Raw genomic sequence first — 16225 nt, 5'->3', positions numbered from 1 at the left:
GGGTGGTTCACGCCAGAGACATCCAACGCTGAACGCATTTGCTGGAGGTGACAGTAGCAGTGTTTCCATTATAGACTTGCGCAAAACTTGAAAAATATTTTCTAAATGTCGATAAAACTGTCACAGTCGGCTCTGCCTCTCTCCTGCTGCAGCCTTACACAATATCTTGGCGTATATTTAACTACATTTTATTTATATTGCAGTTCTTATTGTTAACAAGTAGGTGTAATGGACTTATTATTAATTATTTCACTTGCTGACTTCTTAAAAATGTAAATGAAATGCATGGGTTTTATTAACCGTCCTTAAAAATCCTTATTAAAGTGTGAAAAGTCATCCAGAGGGCCAGACTGGACCCTTTGGTGGATCAGTTCTGGCCTGCAGACCATATGTTTGACACCCCTGCTGAGGACCTTTGAAGGATGCACTAATCACTGATTTTTTTTTTTTTTTTAAAATTGCAGACAAATTTAAGGAGGTATATCATATTAAAACAAGATTATTTGGGTAATTTAATCAAGTTCATGGCCCGAGAGAAAGAAGGACTGATAGTTTGGCACCACATTATCTGTTTTGTCTTGCGAAAGAATGATAACATTCGTATTTCTCAGGTCAGGTCAAGGGCGCAGCAGATCACATCCATTAAACAGAGAACAGATTATTCTACTGTACGTCTGAGGCAAAGTGATACTGACTTCAGTGTGACTGCAAAATGATACAAATGGCACCAGTTTTACTTTAGGTTTAAAATTAAGCAGTCAGATTTGTGTTCAGAAAGATTTCTAGACATTTAACTACACTTTTCTGTTCAGTCTCAAAGGACTGTGCGGCCTACTATTAGACGATGACGTCGTCAGATCCACAGCATGATGTCAAAACAATCCTGTGGATGTTTACCACTGGGGCATGAACGCAGCCTCAAGGGATCAACCCTTCCCCCTAAACACACACACACACACACACATACACACACACACGGCTGATGCCACATGCCTATGTTACATACATGATGAGTTTTGAAAACTTGCCACTTTGTATTGTTGTTTGTTTTGTCGTTGGATTACCACGTCGCTCTGACTGAAGAACCCACTGGAGCCAAGGAATCCTTCTCAAGGTCTTTGTTTAAATTGGGTTTTGCTTAATTGTGTTGCACATTTAGAATTTTAGGAATGTCTTAGCTATATTAAACATATTTAAGTTCAAATGTGAAGAATTAAAGGGGATATATTGGCAGAAATGCAAAATAATATTCATAACTATGTTTTCATCAGTGTATAATCACTTGAAAATAAAAATAGTTGTGTTTTTGTGTCCTTAAAACGAACCATTTATATACATACAGAGTGCGCCCCCTTCCATCGGGTTCAACATGTTATTTCTACAGTAGCCCAGAATGGACAAACCAAACACTGGTTCAAGGGCCACCCCATAGATTTATAACAATATCTACATACTGGATGCCAAGATGATTATTCCAATGGCGTTGCTTACCTGGCACATACAATATGCCAATAGACCAGGGAATGACATGCAGCAAAGGGCCAAGAGTGGAGTTACAACCGCAGCTACTGTAGCAAGGACTTAGCTTTTGGGGGGACCCTGGTTGTTACCTTTTTATAGAGTCCTCACCTCACCTGTGCCCAGGAACATACCGAACACAAAAAAGGGAAAATGAGAAAATACAGGCAGAGGGCAGAGTCTCTGCAGATAAACACATCACCACACACATATAATGGGCCTTTTTAGAAAATCCTGCATAATATACCTTTATACTCCACCTAGTAAACACCTGCGACAGACTAATTTAAACAAAGTATATCAGCAAGATTTATTCAGACTTTATCTCCTTTTCTCTCTTCTGCTCCTGCAGTTTTTACTGTTTCCTTTTCTCTTGCTCCGTCTTATGTAACCAGCCATCCTCCCTGACCTCCATTACAGTATTTGCTTAGTCTTTCCTTTGGCTGATACCGGCTCTAATCAGGATCTCCGTGGCTGCGTCCTGCTGTCACTCTCTGCCCACGGATGATACGACATGGCTGAAGAAACTGAATGTTTGCCATTCCTGAGCTATCTCACACAGGATACAGCATTGACTCCTGACCCTCTTAACCATCACCTTTGCACAACAGGAGATGAGGAAATTGTGAGAATATACTCTGCATCACCAGACTGAGATAAATTCCGTCTGCTCCAACATTGATTTTCTGCAACTGGAAATGGACTTGTGGTTTGATCGTGTTTTGGATAAAAACGGCTGCCAGCCCGTCTGTCTGCGACGCTCCGCTCTCTTATCTCTCGCTACAGTTTCTCCCTGTCTCTCTTATACAGATACATACATACATTTATCAAAAATTGGCCCGTGTACATCACATGTCTCTGTGAATCTGATTTAGCTCCGACAAAGGCGTATTGAGCCTGTCATCCATGGCAGGCTGCTCCAAGGCATGATTATAGTGACGACCAGTAGATGTGGAACTAAGCACCGCCGTGGTCCTTTGACAAAGAGTGCACTGTTTTACTTGGATTTTTGTGCTGGTTTTGCTACAGACTATATTTAAAGGTATAGTTCAACATTTTCAAAATACTCTGATTGGTTTTCTTAAAGAGTTTTACCTACAGCTCCAATATTTGTTGGTTAATCCAGCCACAACAGACAGCTATTTATCTTAGCTTAGCATAAAGAAAAAATTGTCTTGGCTGGGAGCAGTGCTGTGTTCACACCAGATGCAATATTAGACGACCTGGGAATGAAAAGAAGCTTGACTATCGTAGCTCACAAGTTAAAGGAATGGTTCAACATTTTGGGGAATACATTTATTTCATGTTGATGGTGAGAAGACTGATGCATTCACGCAAGTATGGTAAACAGCTATGGACAGTAGTTGATTATCTTGGCTTAGCATAAAAACTGAAAATTAACACGCAAAAATAGTGTCGTTTTTATTTCACACAAGAAACAAAGTATAAAAGCAACACATTTTTGAAGGGGTTATGTGCTGGACTAACTCCTGGCCAGTCACATACTTACCATACAAATATTATTTATATCTGATGATTAGATCTTCTCTTATGCATTTTCCAAAATGTCAAAACATTCCTTTAAATCAGGTTCAGTGTCTGGAAATGAGAAGTACATTATTTTTATTTTGCACTAATTTTGTTCTTTTGTTATACTGCATAATTTCTATTTTCTTTTAACTTTCCTTTAACTAAAAGGAAGATTTATTACAAACATCTCCATGTCCGGGAGAATTTCTGAAAATTTGTCCACGCTTGAAAACAGATTTGTACAGGCCAACAAAGACACATGTAAGACGCTGACATATTTGATGTAAACTAATGACCAGGTCAGCAGCAAGTGATCTGTACAGTCTTGACATTTGTCCTTTCCTGCGTTGATGGATAGGCGCCTGCAGCGGAGACGGTGAGAACGTTGAGGATCAGGATCAGGAACCAGAGGGAGGATGATTTAGGGAGGAGTGCTGCCATCTGAAACCCTCTCAGGGAGTCAGAGAAAATGGTTGCAGTGCAGCGTGGCTCATTACCACATGAGCACATCATCTATCAGACATGGCAGCGCAGACACACTTAAAAACACACACATGATGCAAGCTCACACACATTCGCACAATCAACCTATCAGACATCTCCAGCAGCACCGCAGCAGCAGAGGAGGAAGCAGAGGGCTGATGAGAGGATGGGGGGGTTGCAAAGCTATGCTGCCTGGTTACTGATGAGCTATCTGCAGACTGACATATAGGTTACATTCCTTTATATACCCGAGCACACACACACACACACACACACACACACACACCAATCCACTACAGCACTGAGCCTTGCCACAGCTGCTCTGACAGCGTCATAACTCCTGTCTCTGGATGTAAAATGGGGTTGTATGTCAAAGGCTCAGCTGGGTGAGGAGTCACATTCTCCAGTGTCCCATATGGACATCTGTCTCTCTGTGGTTCAGTCCTGCAGACGTGGCCACTGTGATTATTTTTTTTTCCCCACATATGATTTTTGTGTAATTCCCCCATCTACTGTATGTCTGCAAATTTCATGTAAAGCTATCTATCAGCAGTTTGGGAAATATGTGTATGTGCTTTCTTGCAGAGAGTTAAATGAGAAGATCAGTATCACGCTTACATGTACATAAGGCTACAGCCAGCTTGAGCTGCCCTTCGAAAGTTGAAAATATCCCAGTCGACTGAGATTGCTTCAAGTCGAGCAGTCGTTTGTTGTTGTTGGGGTTGTTTTTTTTTTTTTTTACTAGTATAAAGATGTGCTGTACAGTGTACTTCTGAGGATGTCTTGGCCCCCAGATTTTGCTGCAGAGTGAGTGCTCTTGACTTTTATGTTACTCTTTGGTACAAGCAGTTGCGGACAAGCAGGCAGTCCCACAGAGGGAGTGAGAGACCACGAAGGTGAATTTACAGCTCACAGCACGTTAATATGCTGCAGTCTCTGTTTTTTGTTAAATATCTAGTGACTACAAAAAGTGTTGCACATTGTCTAGTAAATTACACAAATGCTGCTGTCACACTGAACATCGCACTGAGCCCCATTAAAATTTTAAAACTTTTTATGGAAAAAAACCGAATCGTCATCATTCACTTGTTGACTCACAGACAGACTTTCACATTTATAGGGTTGGCTTAGCATGCTGCAGTACAGCCAAAAAGTTATTTTGTTTTACAGGGGATGTCAAAATATTTCTTTAAATGTCCCATTTAGCTTTTTAAATTCAAGCTGTCATCGTATTTTCATATTGCAATTATTTGTTTGTTTCTAAAATAATATTTTTGTAAGTGTCTGAATTGCTCTATCATCTTTCTTCAGTGGAAAAGACCAGACAAAACCGGCACAAAAATAACAAAAATCAAAGCTGAGTTTCTCTGATTGTACCGGACTTATTGAAGTTTCTTTCAATCAATCTGTACCTCTCTGTCTGATTGCTCAGTCCAAAGCTGTGGTGATGTGACAGTTCAGGCAGCGGGGCAGCTCTCAGCCGGCGTACGTCTGTGTGCTTTGGGCGACTCAATGAGGCACACAGACATCACCAGACAGCAGACACCACAGCCTTTCTATAGCCCTGGACCCCGAGGACTGACGCACATTAATATTAACCATGTTCAGCTGTATGAACATTAGCATACAAAGCATCATGTCCTGCCAAGAAAATCAAATATTCAATACTTTTGTAAAAATTAAATCTATTCATCACGGCTGTAAATACGTTGAAGTTTCTTTGTCTTGTCTGTGTTTCTGTTTCGGTTGCGCCAGTCTCATTATTGGTCCGTGTCTGTGTGTGTGTGTGTGTGTACTGTATTTGCAGGCATCCATGCATGACGATGTACATGTGAATTGGTGTATGAATGTGTGTCAGTGTACGCTGTGTATACTAAGCAGTTTATCTCGTCTGCTCTGCATATTTTCCCCACGTGCAGTGAGGTGAGCAGGTTCCACGCACACACCGGCGCTCAGCTCAGGTCTGCTGGAGTGATAAGACCCCTTATGTCCCTGCCAGAGGTGAATAAACTCCCCTGGTACGACTATCTCGCCGCTCTTCCCCCAAACCACCATATCATAACACTCCAGAAACCCTTATTTAGCCACACTGCTCACCTCCGCCAGATCTAACCCCCCTCTCGATGCCCACGTGCCCCGTGTGGCACACCCTGAGGGCATGTCAAGAGTCAGCGCTCTTCTTGCGGTTTAATTAGGCTGCCACGCCTGGCATCGGGGAATATGGGGGGAAGGGAGCAAAGGCTGGGGCACATGAGGTGCTGGGATGGGGGTCGTTAGGAGTTGGGGCAGAGGGTTTCAGTTGGAGATGTGATTTGCACATCTGGATAACAGCTAAGCACACTCATATCTGTGCCATCCAATCACAAGACCCCACCATGAATCTGTTTCTAGGGCTTCAGATCTGGTCAATGTTTGCTGATCAGCTCATTCATTTCCATATTTCAATTGGAAGTGTTTTGGCTCAAGATTTGACCTTAAATAATGTTATTTTTATATAATCACCTTTAAAAAACAGACTGTGTTTTCCTTACGTTGGAATGAGCTGATCATATCTATATAGGGAGCTGGCCCTTGTTTGTGGAGATCGCCATGATACACCGGTTCAGTAGCCCAGAATGGACATACCAAGAGCTGACTCTTTGTAGTGTCTTTTGCATTTTTACGTTAGACGCTGTTTTTAGAAGCCCGTCTGCCCTGAGCAGTGTCGAGAAAATACTGATTTGTAAAATGAAACTGCTTTGTTCAGTATTTTCAATCAAAGACTGTATATAAAGATGGACGACAAGTCCCCATTTACCCCTGCTAGTCGAGCTAAAATATTCTAGATACGACCACTGACATCTTGCACTGGTGACGTCATTTGGAGCCAGAGTCTGCGCTGTAGCGATCTCTGCGGTGGGGGCTTTCCCACCAAAACAGCCATTTGACCAATCATGAGCAGCTCCATTGAATGCGAGCACACAGATTGGCTGTCACAGCTGTCAATCATGGCAGAAAAAAATGGAAAATGGAATCAAATAACTCATTAAAACTGAATTTATCACGAAAACAAACACTTGAACAAACATCACTGTGATGAGAAATACACTCAGTGACAGAAACCATTGTTGGGAAAAAAATATTCGGTGTGTATTTTGAGTTTCTAATTTGGGCTATGTTCCATTCACTAACATAGAGGGGCGGGCTTTATGACCTATACTGCAGACAGACACCAGGGGGCGATCCAGATTGAATAGCTTCACTTTGGGGGAGCTGTCATGTTGTCCATCTTTATATACAATCTATGGTTTAAATCAGCGAGTCTGTTTGTTTTGTTAAGGAGGAGATCTCTGTGGATAATTCAGCTCCCGGTCAAAACCTCCTGATCAATAAACACAAATGGACTTCTGTGTTGGAAAACCTTCAGTTATTTGTGCCTTCTTGCGTTCATCGTCTCGTCTTCTGCTTTTTCTCCCTGTGCTCCTGCTGAAGCTTCACTGTAGAAACAGCAACAAAAGGACAGCAGCATGTGCACAGAGTAATGCTCATAAGCATTTGCTTTTAGATTCAGCTGGTGTACTAAATCCTCACTTTGTGCATAACTAGCTAGGGGCAGCTGAAGACTTATTGTATGAGACACGCTCTTAATAGCAAACGTAGGGTAGTCATGGCAACCGCGAAGCACAAAAGTATCAAGGCAGTGCTTTTGTGTGTGAGTGAGGTGTGTCAGCACTTGGCAGACACTACGTATTATGGGCATTGCATAGAAGTAACATCATCCTGATATTTTGGTGTGTGAAGTGCAATTATACAATTATTGTCCTGGGGCTTTTATTTGACAAAATTAAAGACTTTACACTGTAAATTTAGGCAGAAACTGGTGCATAACAATCCACCAGAATACAGAAAATTAAGTGTTTGATGTGCAAAATTTTCTGGCAAGGGACAAGCCCCTGTTTCATATGAATCTAATATTCAAACCAAACCTACACTATTGCAAAATTAAAAACTTCCATTTGCCATTCTTAAAAATAAAACTACAAGAATATGGTATAAGAATTGTAAAAAAAAACAAGTGCAACTCATTTTCTACACTATATTACTAAACAGTGCTTCTGCATTTTGTTTACATGTTATTTTTGTACAAATGTACAAGGACAGAGAGTGTGGTATGTTGTTAAGCCCTCTGAGGCAAATTACTATTTTTGATAGTAGGCTATATGAATAAAATTTAATTGAACTGAATTAAATTGGCTTACTGTTATTCTCATTGCTTACTGGGACATTTGGATATAACAAAGCAGGTTTTTCTAATAACAAGATATTTTTTAAATTTTTGTTTTTTTTTAAGAAAAGTCAAAATGTCCTCTATTCGCTCAACCTAACTGCTTCTGTTTGCCTGTTTAACCAATAAGTCAAGACTTTTTTTTTTTAATTCCAGTTGATTATGCCTGCATTTGGATCAAATCCTGTGTTAGATTGTTATAAAATTGGAGTCAAGCATATCATTGTGACAAGATAGTCCAGTCTGGTGTTGCCTCAAAATCTGGCAAGAGAAAGCAGCACATTTCTCGGTTGTTGTTTGTCGATCTCTTGCTTCGTGCTCAGAAAATAAAAAAAATAAATATTTCACTCTTTGAGACAAAAAGACAACAGTGTATCCTGTAAACTGAATGTGAATGAGATTATAAAAGATTCACAGAATGGACTCGTCTGTTATTTGATGGATATTTTGAACATGTCTTGATTTTATCAGGAACATTCAGTATGGCCACATGGCATTTAGGTGTTAGGTTTCAACTGAACAGAGCCGTATTCAATGTCATTAGTTAAACCTGTGCTGAAGAAAACCCCTGAAAAAGAGTCCCTTCATTAACCCTTTGAAACCTGCAAGTGACATGTTTTCGTGTGGTGCCTTCAAATGCCTTTCATACATTTAATCCTTTGAACCCTGAGCACACTGGTGCGATTTCTTTCAAAAACATTGGAAAAAAAGCCATGAGCAACTTGGAGAGAAATGTTTCTCATATTGCAAGAATTTATTAGATTTAGAAAAGCTAGTGGGAAAAAAAGAAGAAAAAAGCTAGGGAAAAATATATCTATAATTATCATAAGTGCATATTTAAAAATATGTTACATAAATAACAATATTTTTTTAACACTTTACCAAATTTGGTTTGCATTTTTTCTTTCTTTTTTGTGCACGTTGTCTTTTTTTCTTTATAAAAAAAAATCTGGTAATTTTCTTGTACTTTTTACTTATTTCTTGCTATTTTTTGGGTCATTTTTTTTTCTTTTGATGCTCATTGCCTTCTTCCCTTGTTTTTGAAAGAAAAGTAGCCAAATTGCTCAGGTCTCAAAGGGTTAAAGAACATAATAACCCATTGCACATTACTGTATGAGGCAGAGGGAGCTCATTATTCATTTAATTTGTAGCTTTAATACTAAGACTTTTATCCAAACTTGTTTGAAATATTTATTAAGAGCTAATCAGGGGAAAACAAAGACATGCTAAAGGCAACAGTAGAGAATATAAAATACAAATCTGACTTTCACTGTCTTACAGTCTGTTGTTTTCTTCTGTTGTATCTTTCCCCTTTGTATGTTTTTTTTTTTTATTTTTTATACCATCAACTTTGATCTGTTTCTACTGAAACTGTTTCACCTTCAGAAGGGCTCCATAAATCTCTCTTGATCTCCCCGTGGATGAAAAGGCAGGTCCAGAATATGAATCAGCATCGGGCCAATCCGGACTGTAGTCAGGCAAAGCAGCATCTCAGATGTCTTTTATCTGTCTGCAGGAACATGTACACACACATACACACCAGAGGATGGTTTAGATTACAGGAAAAACACAGTCTGCATCAACAGCACTTCTTGAATGTTAATCTGCTGCAGGAGATAGTGATTTTAAGTGATACTGAGGAGGCCGACCTGTTTCATCAGTCTGACAATGGACTGATAAGCCTTTTCTTATAATTACGTATCAGTTTTCATTGTTTTTTTTCTTTTTGTAGAGCATTCTGATAAATGTTTTTAATTCTTCTCTTGTTATTGTTATAGACAGACAGATAGATCGATTGATGGATAGATAGATTAAATAGCAATTCATTAACTTCACATAGTCAAAAGTTAAAAAAAACAACTATACCCTATGATACACATAATGTGTATGGGGACTTTCTGAAATTGGAAAATCCAATGATAATTTCTTTGTTTTTGTTTTTACAGTTTCTGGTTATAATAAATGGTGTAATTTTGGCAATATGCACAGAAAACGTGCCTTTCAAACCCATTGGTTGTAATATATAAAATACAGCCATTTAAAGCTGTAAACCCCTTCCCTAAACAAAAATAAAAAACTTAAGTCCCTCCCAGTGTTTAAAAACTTATTTGAAATGTCCTCCACTTTACACCAACCCCTCCCCTATCATAAATAAGGAACAGTCCCTTGAAACTGTAAAATGCATCAACAACATTTATTGGTTGGCTCACCAATATGAAGTGTCAGATAAACTTTTTATTTTTGTTGAATTTCAGAGATTTGGAATTGTCTTATTTGAAGGCTTTTCTGTTAGCAGAGTACATGTTGTGACTGATGGTGATGTTTTGCAATCACAAAGACTAAATACAATCATCATAAACTATACAGTTTATTGTAGGCCTATAGTATTTTAACTGAAAAGGGGATTAAGGGTTAAACAGCACAACTTGTGGTCAGTAGTCTAAGTAGGATTTCAGGATTTTTAAAATAACGTGTACAGATGTGAAGCCCTGACCATAGGCTGTCTGACTGATCTGCACTGAGAGCTGTTATAATAATTTTGATTTATTGATGTTGTTTGAGGGTGACAGATGCACTCAGCAGTTTATATACAGCAGCAAAAATGATATAATGCAGATATACATGAGAATTAATGTACATGAAGGCTGAACCATGAACAGAAATCACAGATCGCCTGTATAATATTTGAAAATTGTTCATCAAAACAATAACTGATGACTGTAAACACACTGATAAACGATGTGATAAGATCTGAATGAATAGGAGTCCAATCTAACAGGATGTGGGTGCTTCAGGGACTTCCTGTACAGACTGAAGGCTGCTGCAGCACCTGGGTTCACGCAGTTCACCTCGCATGAACCTAATATTTAAAATGCCCAACGACACAATCAAATTAAGCTTCCGCGTGGGTTATGGTCAGCCTTACTGTGCCTGGACATAGCTCTAAGAAAGGTTGCGTCCACCTTAACTATTGACTCATTTAATGCTAAACGCGCGTGTATGCTAATGACCAAAATCAAACACATCTGCGACGCTGCGTGACGCAGGTGCTAGCTTAACACGCTAATGTCCACGTGCGTCCCTAAGAGCTTTGACTAGAGGGATTTTACGTTTACGTACTACTACTGTTTTTGACAATAAACCCCAATGTGACCGCATTCAGCTCAACATTTCGGAAAACTGTGAGGAGCACAGTGGCACAAAAAGGACGAATAGACTGTTATATTCACGTTATGTTTTAAAATGAAGGAGCAGAGAAGTTTGACAGAGCAGACTAAACGGGGGGGGGCGGGGGGGGCTTCACGTGGACACAGCTCACAGAGTGACTCACACAGGTGAGTGCAACAACTCGAGATTGTATTATCAACAACCACTACAGGCAATATTGTACACAGTCCCTTATTTTGCTTCTCTAAATGTTTTTTCTCTCTCGCTGCAGTGCAGATGGAGGAGTCCGCGTGGACAAAGCTCACAGGGTGACTCATACAGGTGAGTACAACACCTCGAGATGATATTAACAACAACAACTACAGTCATGTAGCCTACAGTCCCTCCTTTTTTCCTCTTTGCTGTTATGTGTTTGTGTTGCTGCAGTGCAGTTTAAAGTTTAAACAGCTCCGTGTCCTCTGTCTTGGTGATGATTATATTTTGGTATTCCGGGTTGGTGTATTAAGCCTAATTCGCATTTTTCAATGTTAGACCGGTTTCACACAGCGAGTCAGGAGCGCGTGACTTCAGCCTCGTGGGGCAGCAGCATGTTTCATGCTTGTGTTTACAAGGTCGCTGCTGCATCACAGCCCGCAGATATTAGTACTGTATTTCCATATTTACAAGCACAAATTTCACTCATTTGTTAAGTCGTGCAAGCTCCTGCCCAGTCCACAACACCGTCCTGTAAAAGTTTCAAAATAAAATGCCTTGTATCCGCAACTGATGGGATTCTGTCCACAAAAACAGTCAGAGGGCTTTTGTTTTGAAAAGGACGCGGGGAAGTTAGAGTAAAACAGACGTCTTTGTATTTCCTCATCTCTGTGACTGGGAGTGACTTTTAAACTGCAGTAAAAAGTGGCATAGAGTCAATATAATCTTCAAAACACCATATACAGTGTCTTCTTCTGCTGACAAATGTGTGCGTTAAGCGTAAATAATCGGTGAGCCACCGTTTCTGCACAGGCGGGCAGTGTAAAAGCTCTAATGTGATAACATGAGTGCCAAAATAAAAAACAACGCGATCAACCATCAACACGATCGCACTGTACATCATGTAATCAGCCAAGTTTCCAGGCATATATATGGCATATTTTTTAGTATTTACTGTTAATAATTGTAGTCAGTAATTATCATGTGGCATAAGCCATTAGGTACCAGCAGGCATAATTTAGGAATGATAGATGCTGAGATATTTTCTCCATCGGAAATGCCAGTATGTACTGACTCTACCTAATATAGTTAGTTAGTAAATCATAGGGGTGTGCATCTTAATTAATCTCTACATTCAATTTGATTATGATTATCTTTATCATGTCAAGGATTGGATTCGAGTCCACAATGCATCATGATAGATCGCCCCCGTTAATTTTCTATATTAATACACATGGCTACTTTTTCATCAATAAATACAAGCAGTCAGATAAATATGAACTCCCTTTTCTACAATTTAAAGGATTACAAATCAAATCAAAATGTTCCAATTCCAAAAACAAAACTAACGCTTCTGCAGTCTAGCTCTAAGAAAGGAAACTGAATGTCCTGAATGTGTCAGAACTCACAATTACTTATTTTATGAAATCCTTTTTTAACCATGTTGGTTCCACTGAGATTAAGAAGCTCTTTTCCAAGGAAAAATACAATTCACAAACACTGAAATTTGCATTAAAAAGAATTATCCATGACCCAGAGAGCTTTCCAGGAGTCATAACTTGAGTCTAAACACAGCAGAAAACAGGATAACCAGTAAAAGTCCAGCATTTAAAATGACACTTACCAACCAAAGGGTCGAGCCCCTCCAAAAGGATCACAAGATAAATCCATGGGGTCATGAGATGATTAATGGGGTAGGAAAGAGGAAACAATAAAGTTCTGCAACACTCATCATTTTTGCTTTTTTTTTTTTTAAAACTTGACCGTCATTACATTAAACTTTGTTAGGAAGTTGAAGGAGTAAATGTCTCTTTATTTGAATTGCTAACACACTGATCTTCACACAGGCTGACCCTGCAACGGCCTCAGAGCTCTTCCTGTCTTCTTCGCCATCACCATGGGCATCAACCTCTCTATCATTTTTTTACAGGGGCACTACATGAGTACCACATCCATGCACCACACCCATGTTCATTTTGATTCACACAGCAGCTGTTGAAAGCCCTGGCACAAGATGAGGTCTGAATAAATGTCACTGGAGACGCAGAGGAGAGTTGATGGCAATCTTCATAGGACAAAGTAGGTCTTGGAAAAAAATGAGGATGCATTAAAAAAAAACAACATTTAGATTATTTTTGTTTTGGTCATTCTGGACATTGTTTCATCAGCCAAAAATGCATCTACCCTGGCATATCTGTCATGATGAACTGTTCTCTTAAAATAATACCATTGATAAAACAGTCACACTAGGACTTGTTTGCACAGGACTAAAGCCACCAAACACAACAAAAATAAAATAAAACCAGTTTAATGGGCTTTCAAGAAAGCAACAAATAACATACATAACGTGTGTGGGTCAGGAACTATAACACATCATATCTCCTGCTATGCAAAATTACAGCGTAATACAGCAGAGTGCACTTCTCACACTGATACTGCACACATGTCCCAGCCAATATTTTATTTTTGACACTGAGATACAGAAAACCTAGTATTTTGTCTCAATGGACAATGTTTGGCTTCACATGCACGCTGATAACGAAAGCCACTGCTTTTACTGTTTGGCTTTTTATTTGTTACTAAGCTGCTGTTGTTTACAAATAGGTAAGTTGCGACTGTGAGGGAAAAATTCAATCATTCAGTACTAACCTGCATTAAGCTATCTAACTCAAGCAGTTACAGAAATGACTTTGTTAGCTTTCAAAGAAATGTCAAAGTATACCACCGTAACATCACTGGGCTGCCAGACTTTTGAACGTTATCTGATTGGAGGAGTGTGTTCGCTGAAACACTGGAGCAGGCCACTGAGACATTTTGACCACAGCTCGTGAAACAGAGAAGGTGTGGTTGCTTTGGAAAAATTATCACCTTTTTTTCCTGGGAACTAATACATGATGCCACGAGGGTCAACATGTCAGAGACCTTTAAGATGTTACAAAGTCAGGAAAGTTTGTAGGACTGTATCAGTACTAACAGTTTCTTATCTCACTATTTTGAAAGGAGCAGCATCAGTTGTGAATAAATTAAAGAAGCTGTTTGTCCTTATCTCAGACAGACCTCTCTCTTGTGTCCCTGCTTGCACAGTGCTAGTGTGGTACACTGTGCATTATGCTGTGATATGCTTTATGTACTGCTTTGGTCGTTTGGGTCGTTGCCTTTCCATACCTCAAAAAGAAAATCAAGCATGATTAAGTCCTACACTTCCTACATATCCTACATATATTTTTCTCATTCCTGCCTTAATTAAATATTTTTTTAAAAAGTAGCAGAAATAGAATAGAAAGTAAAATTTTAAAAAGCAAACTATATATAATATAAGGTCTAATAATATGGCACCCTCTTGTAGAATAACACATTTTCTCAGATAGTGCATGAGGTCTTTGAGCCATAGCTTAAAGACTGGAGTACATTTTTCCTTCTGCTAAAAGAGATGAAAGAGCTATTATTATTTTTTCCTGACAACTAAGATGCACATCTGAGATAATTTACCTTTTTTTATATTTATCTGACTATAGGAGTCTCAAAACATTTGACCTTAGCAGTTATATAAACGCAAGTAAATCAGACTAAGTTTACCACTGCATTGTAAAAAAGCAATTTTAATAGGTCTGAATGGCACTGTTGGCCCCTTTATGATCATTGATCCTCACAGTGGACGGTCCCACATCATCCACCAGTGATTCTGGCCTCTACAAAGACCCGCTGCACAAGCTGCACATGGCTAAGGCTGGTGACTGCGTTGGTGACAGTGACGCAGAGGAGCGGCCCATCAGGAGGAACAAGAGCTACATCTCCTATACCATGGCTATTTATGGCATTCAAGGAGATCCCAAATACAAGGACGTGGATGGTGGGCTGCAGAGAAGGTCGAGGGTGGACAGTGACTGCAGCTACAGCTCTGTGTTGACCAGTGGGAGTGCAGTCCAGGAAGAGAGCGTGAATCAGGAGGCTGGCAAGGAGATGTCGCTTTGCTTTTCCAGGTCCTGCAGATACTCACCACGTGCTTTGGCTGCTTTGCTCATGAAGAACGATGTCAGGTAGTCAACGATCGTTTTCTCCTGAGGAAGTTACGTAAGTGCTGGGTTGTTTTTTTTGTTTTTGTTTTGTTTTTTATTTCCCCAGAGTATTTACATGAGCTGTTTTTATCACTATCAATGTGATCTTTCCAATGGTGGCTCTCTGGCTTTGAATATCATTCAGTGTCTTTTCAAGGTCAAGCCAATGATATCACCTCACAGGAATATGTCCATGAATTATGTAAGATATAATAAAAATGTTCAAATATCCTGTGATCTCATATATCCCTATGTATATTTGTATAAAAGCAATGTGTATTAAAAATCAAATAATTCAGCTGTGAAACAGAACAAATAACTTATGTTTTTGCATTTGGATGTAATAAAAAAGTTTATTGATTTGCAGGAGTTTGAATGTGTTAAACTCACTATTAAACATTTTCCACTAAATCTTTTGTGTTTGCGTGTCAGTGGGAAGGATGAATCAGTTAAATGAAAATGAATGAAAATAAAAATAAATACATAATACATATACATAATAAATAAATACATCAAAAGTTTTGGGTCATACCCTCTTCCTCCCATGTTTTCATGCATAGCAGTTTTAAAAAATAAAGGTTTATTACTGTTCTTGCTCCATCAATCATCCAGCTGCACTCTGCTACTTCGCTTTTTATCAGGAGTGGATTTAGTGATTTGGGGGCCTGGTGCCCCAGTCTATCTGCCTGGCTTTGATTTCACCCATTCTCTTACTGGGAGTGATGGTGGGCTGTAGATTAAGTTATGCTGTTTTCACACACAATATACCTGGCTGCCCCAGTGTGACATAAAGTAGGCCTACAGTTACTGCGCTTGTCAAGGCATAATTCCCCTTTAGTTCAAAAAGTCCAGGTTGACATTAACTCTACTATTTTTCAGTGCATGTCTGTGGGTGAGTTTTTATTTGTTGTAACAGTTGAAAGAATAAAGATTTTTTTTTAAATCAAAACTGCTTCTACACAAAATGAGCCAGGCTATGCCATGCTTTATGCAAGGAAAAAAATACTGCACGGCA

General features: G+C 39.3%; 1 protein-coding gene across 1 annotated transcript; it reads left to right on the top strand.

Annotated features, from left to right (window-relative positions):
- Positions 1-10555: 10555 nt before the first annotated feature.
- On the top strand, positions 10556-15607 carry LOC121947447 (sodium-dependent phosphate transporter 1-A-like). The gene is made up of 4 exons (XM_088081978.1): positions 10556-11130; positions 11235-11284; positions 13003-13234; positions 14808-15607. The coding sequence occupies exons 3-4, from the start codon at positions 13213-13215 to the stop codon at positions 15194-15196; spliced, it is 411 nt and encodes a 136-aa protein (XP_087938104.1). The 5' UTR covers positions 10556-11130; positions 11235-11284; positions 13003-13212; the 3' UTR covers positions 15197-15607.
- Positions 15608-16225: the final 618 nt, after the last annotated feature.

Source organism: Plectropomus leopardus, chromosome 9, assembly GCF_026936395.1.
Source record: "Plectropomus leopardus strain MGB_pleo_1.0 chromosome 9, ASM2693639v1, whole genome shotgun sequence".
Classification (NCBI taxonomy): domain Eukaryota; kingdom Metazoa; phylum Chordata; class Actinopteri; order Perciformes; family Serranidae; genus Plectropomus; species Plectropomus leopardus.
The sequence above is the reverse complement of the archived record's forward strand: the minus strand, read 5'-3'. Positions and strand labels throughout refer to the sequence as shown.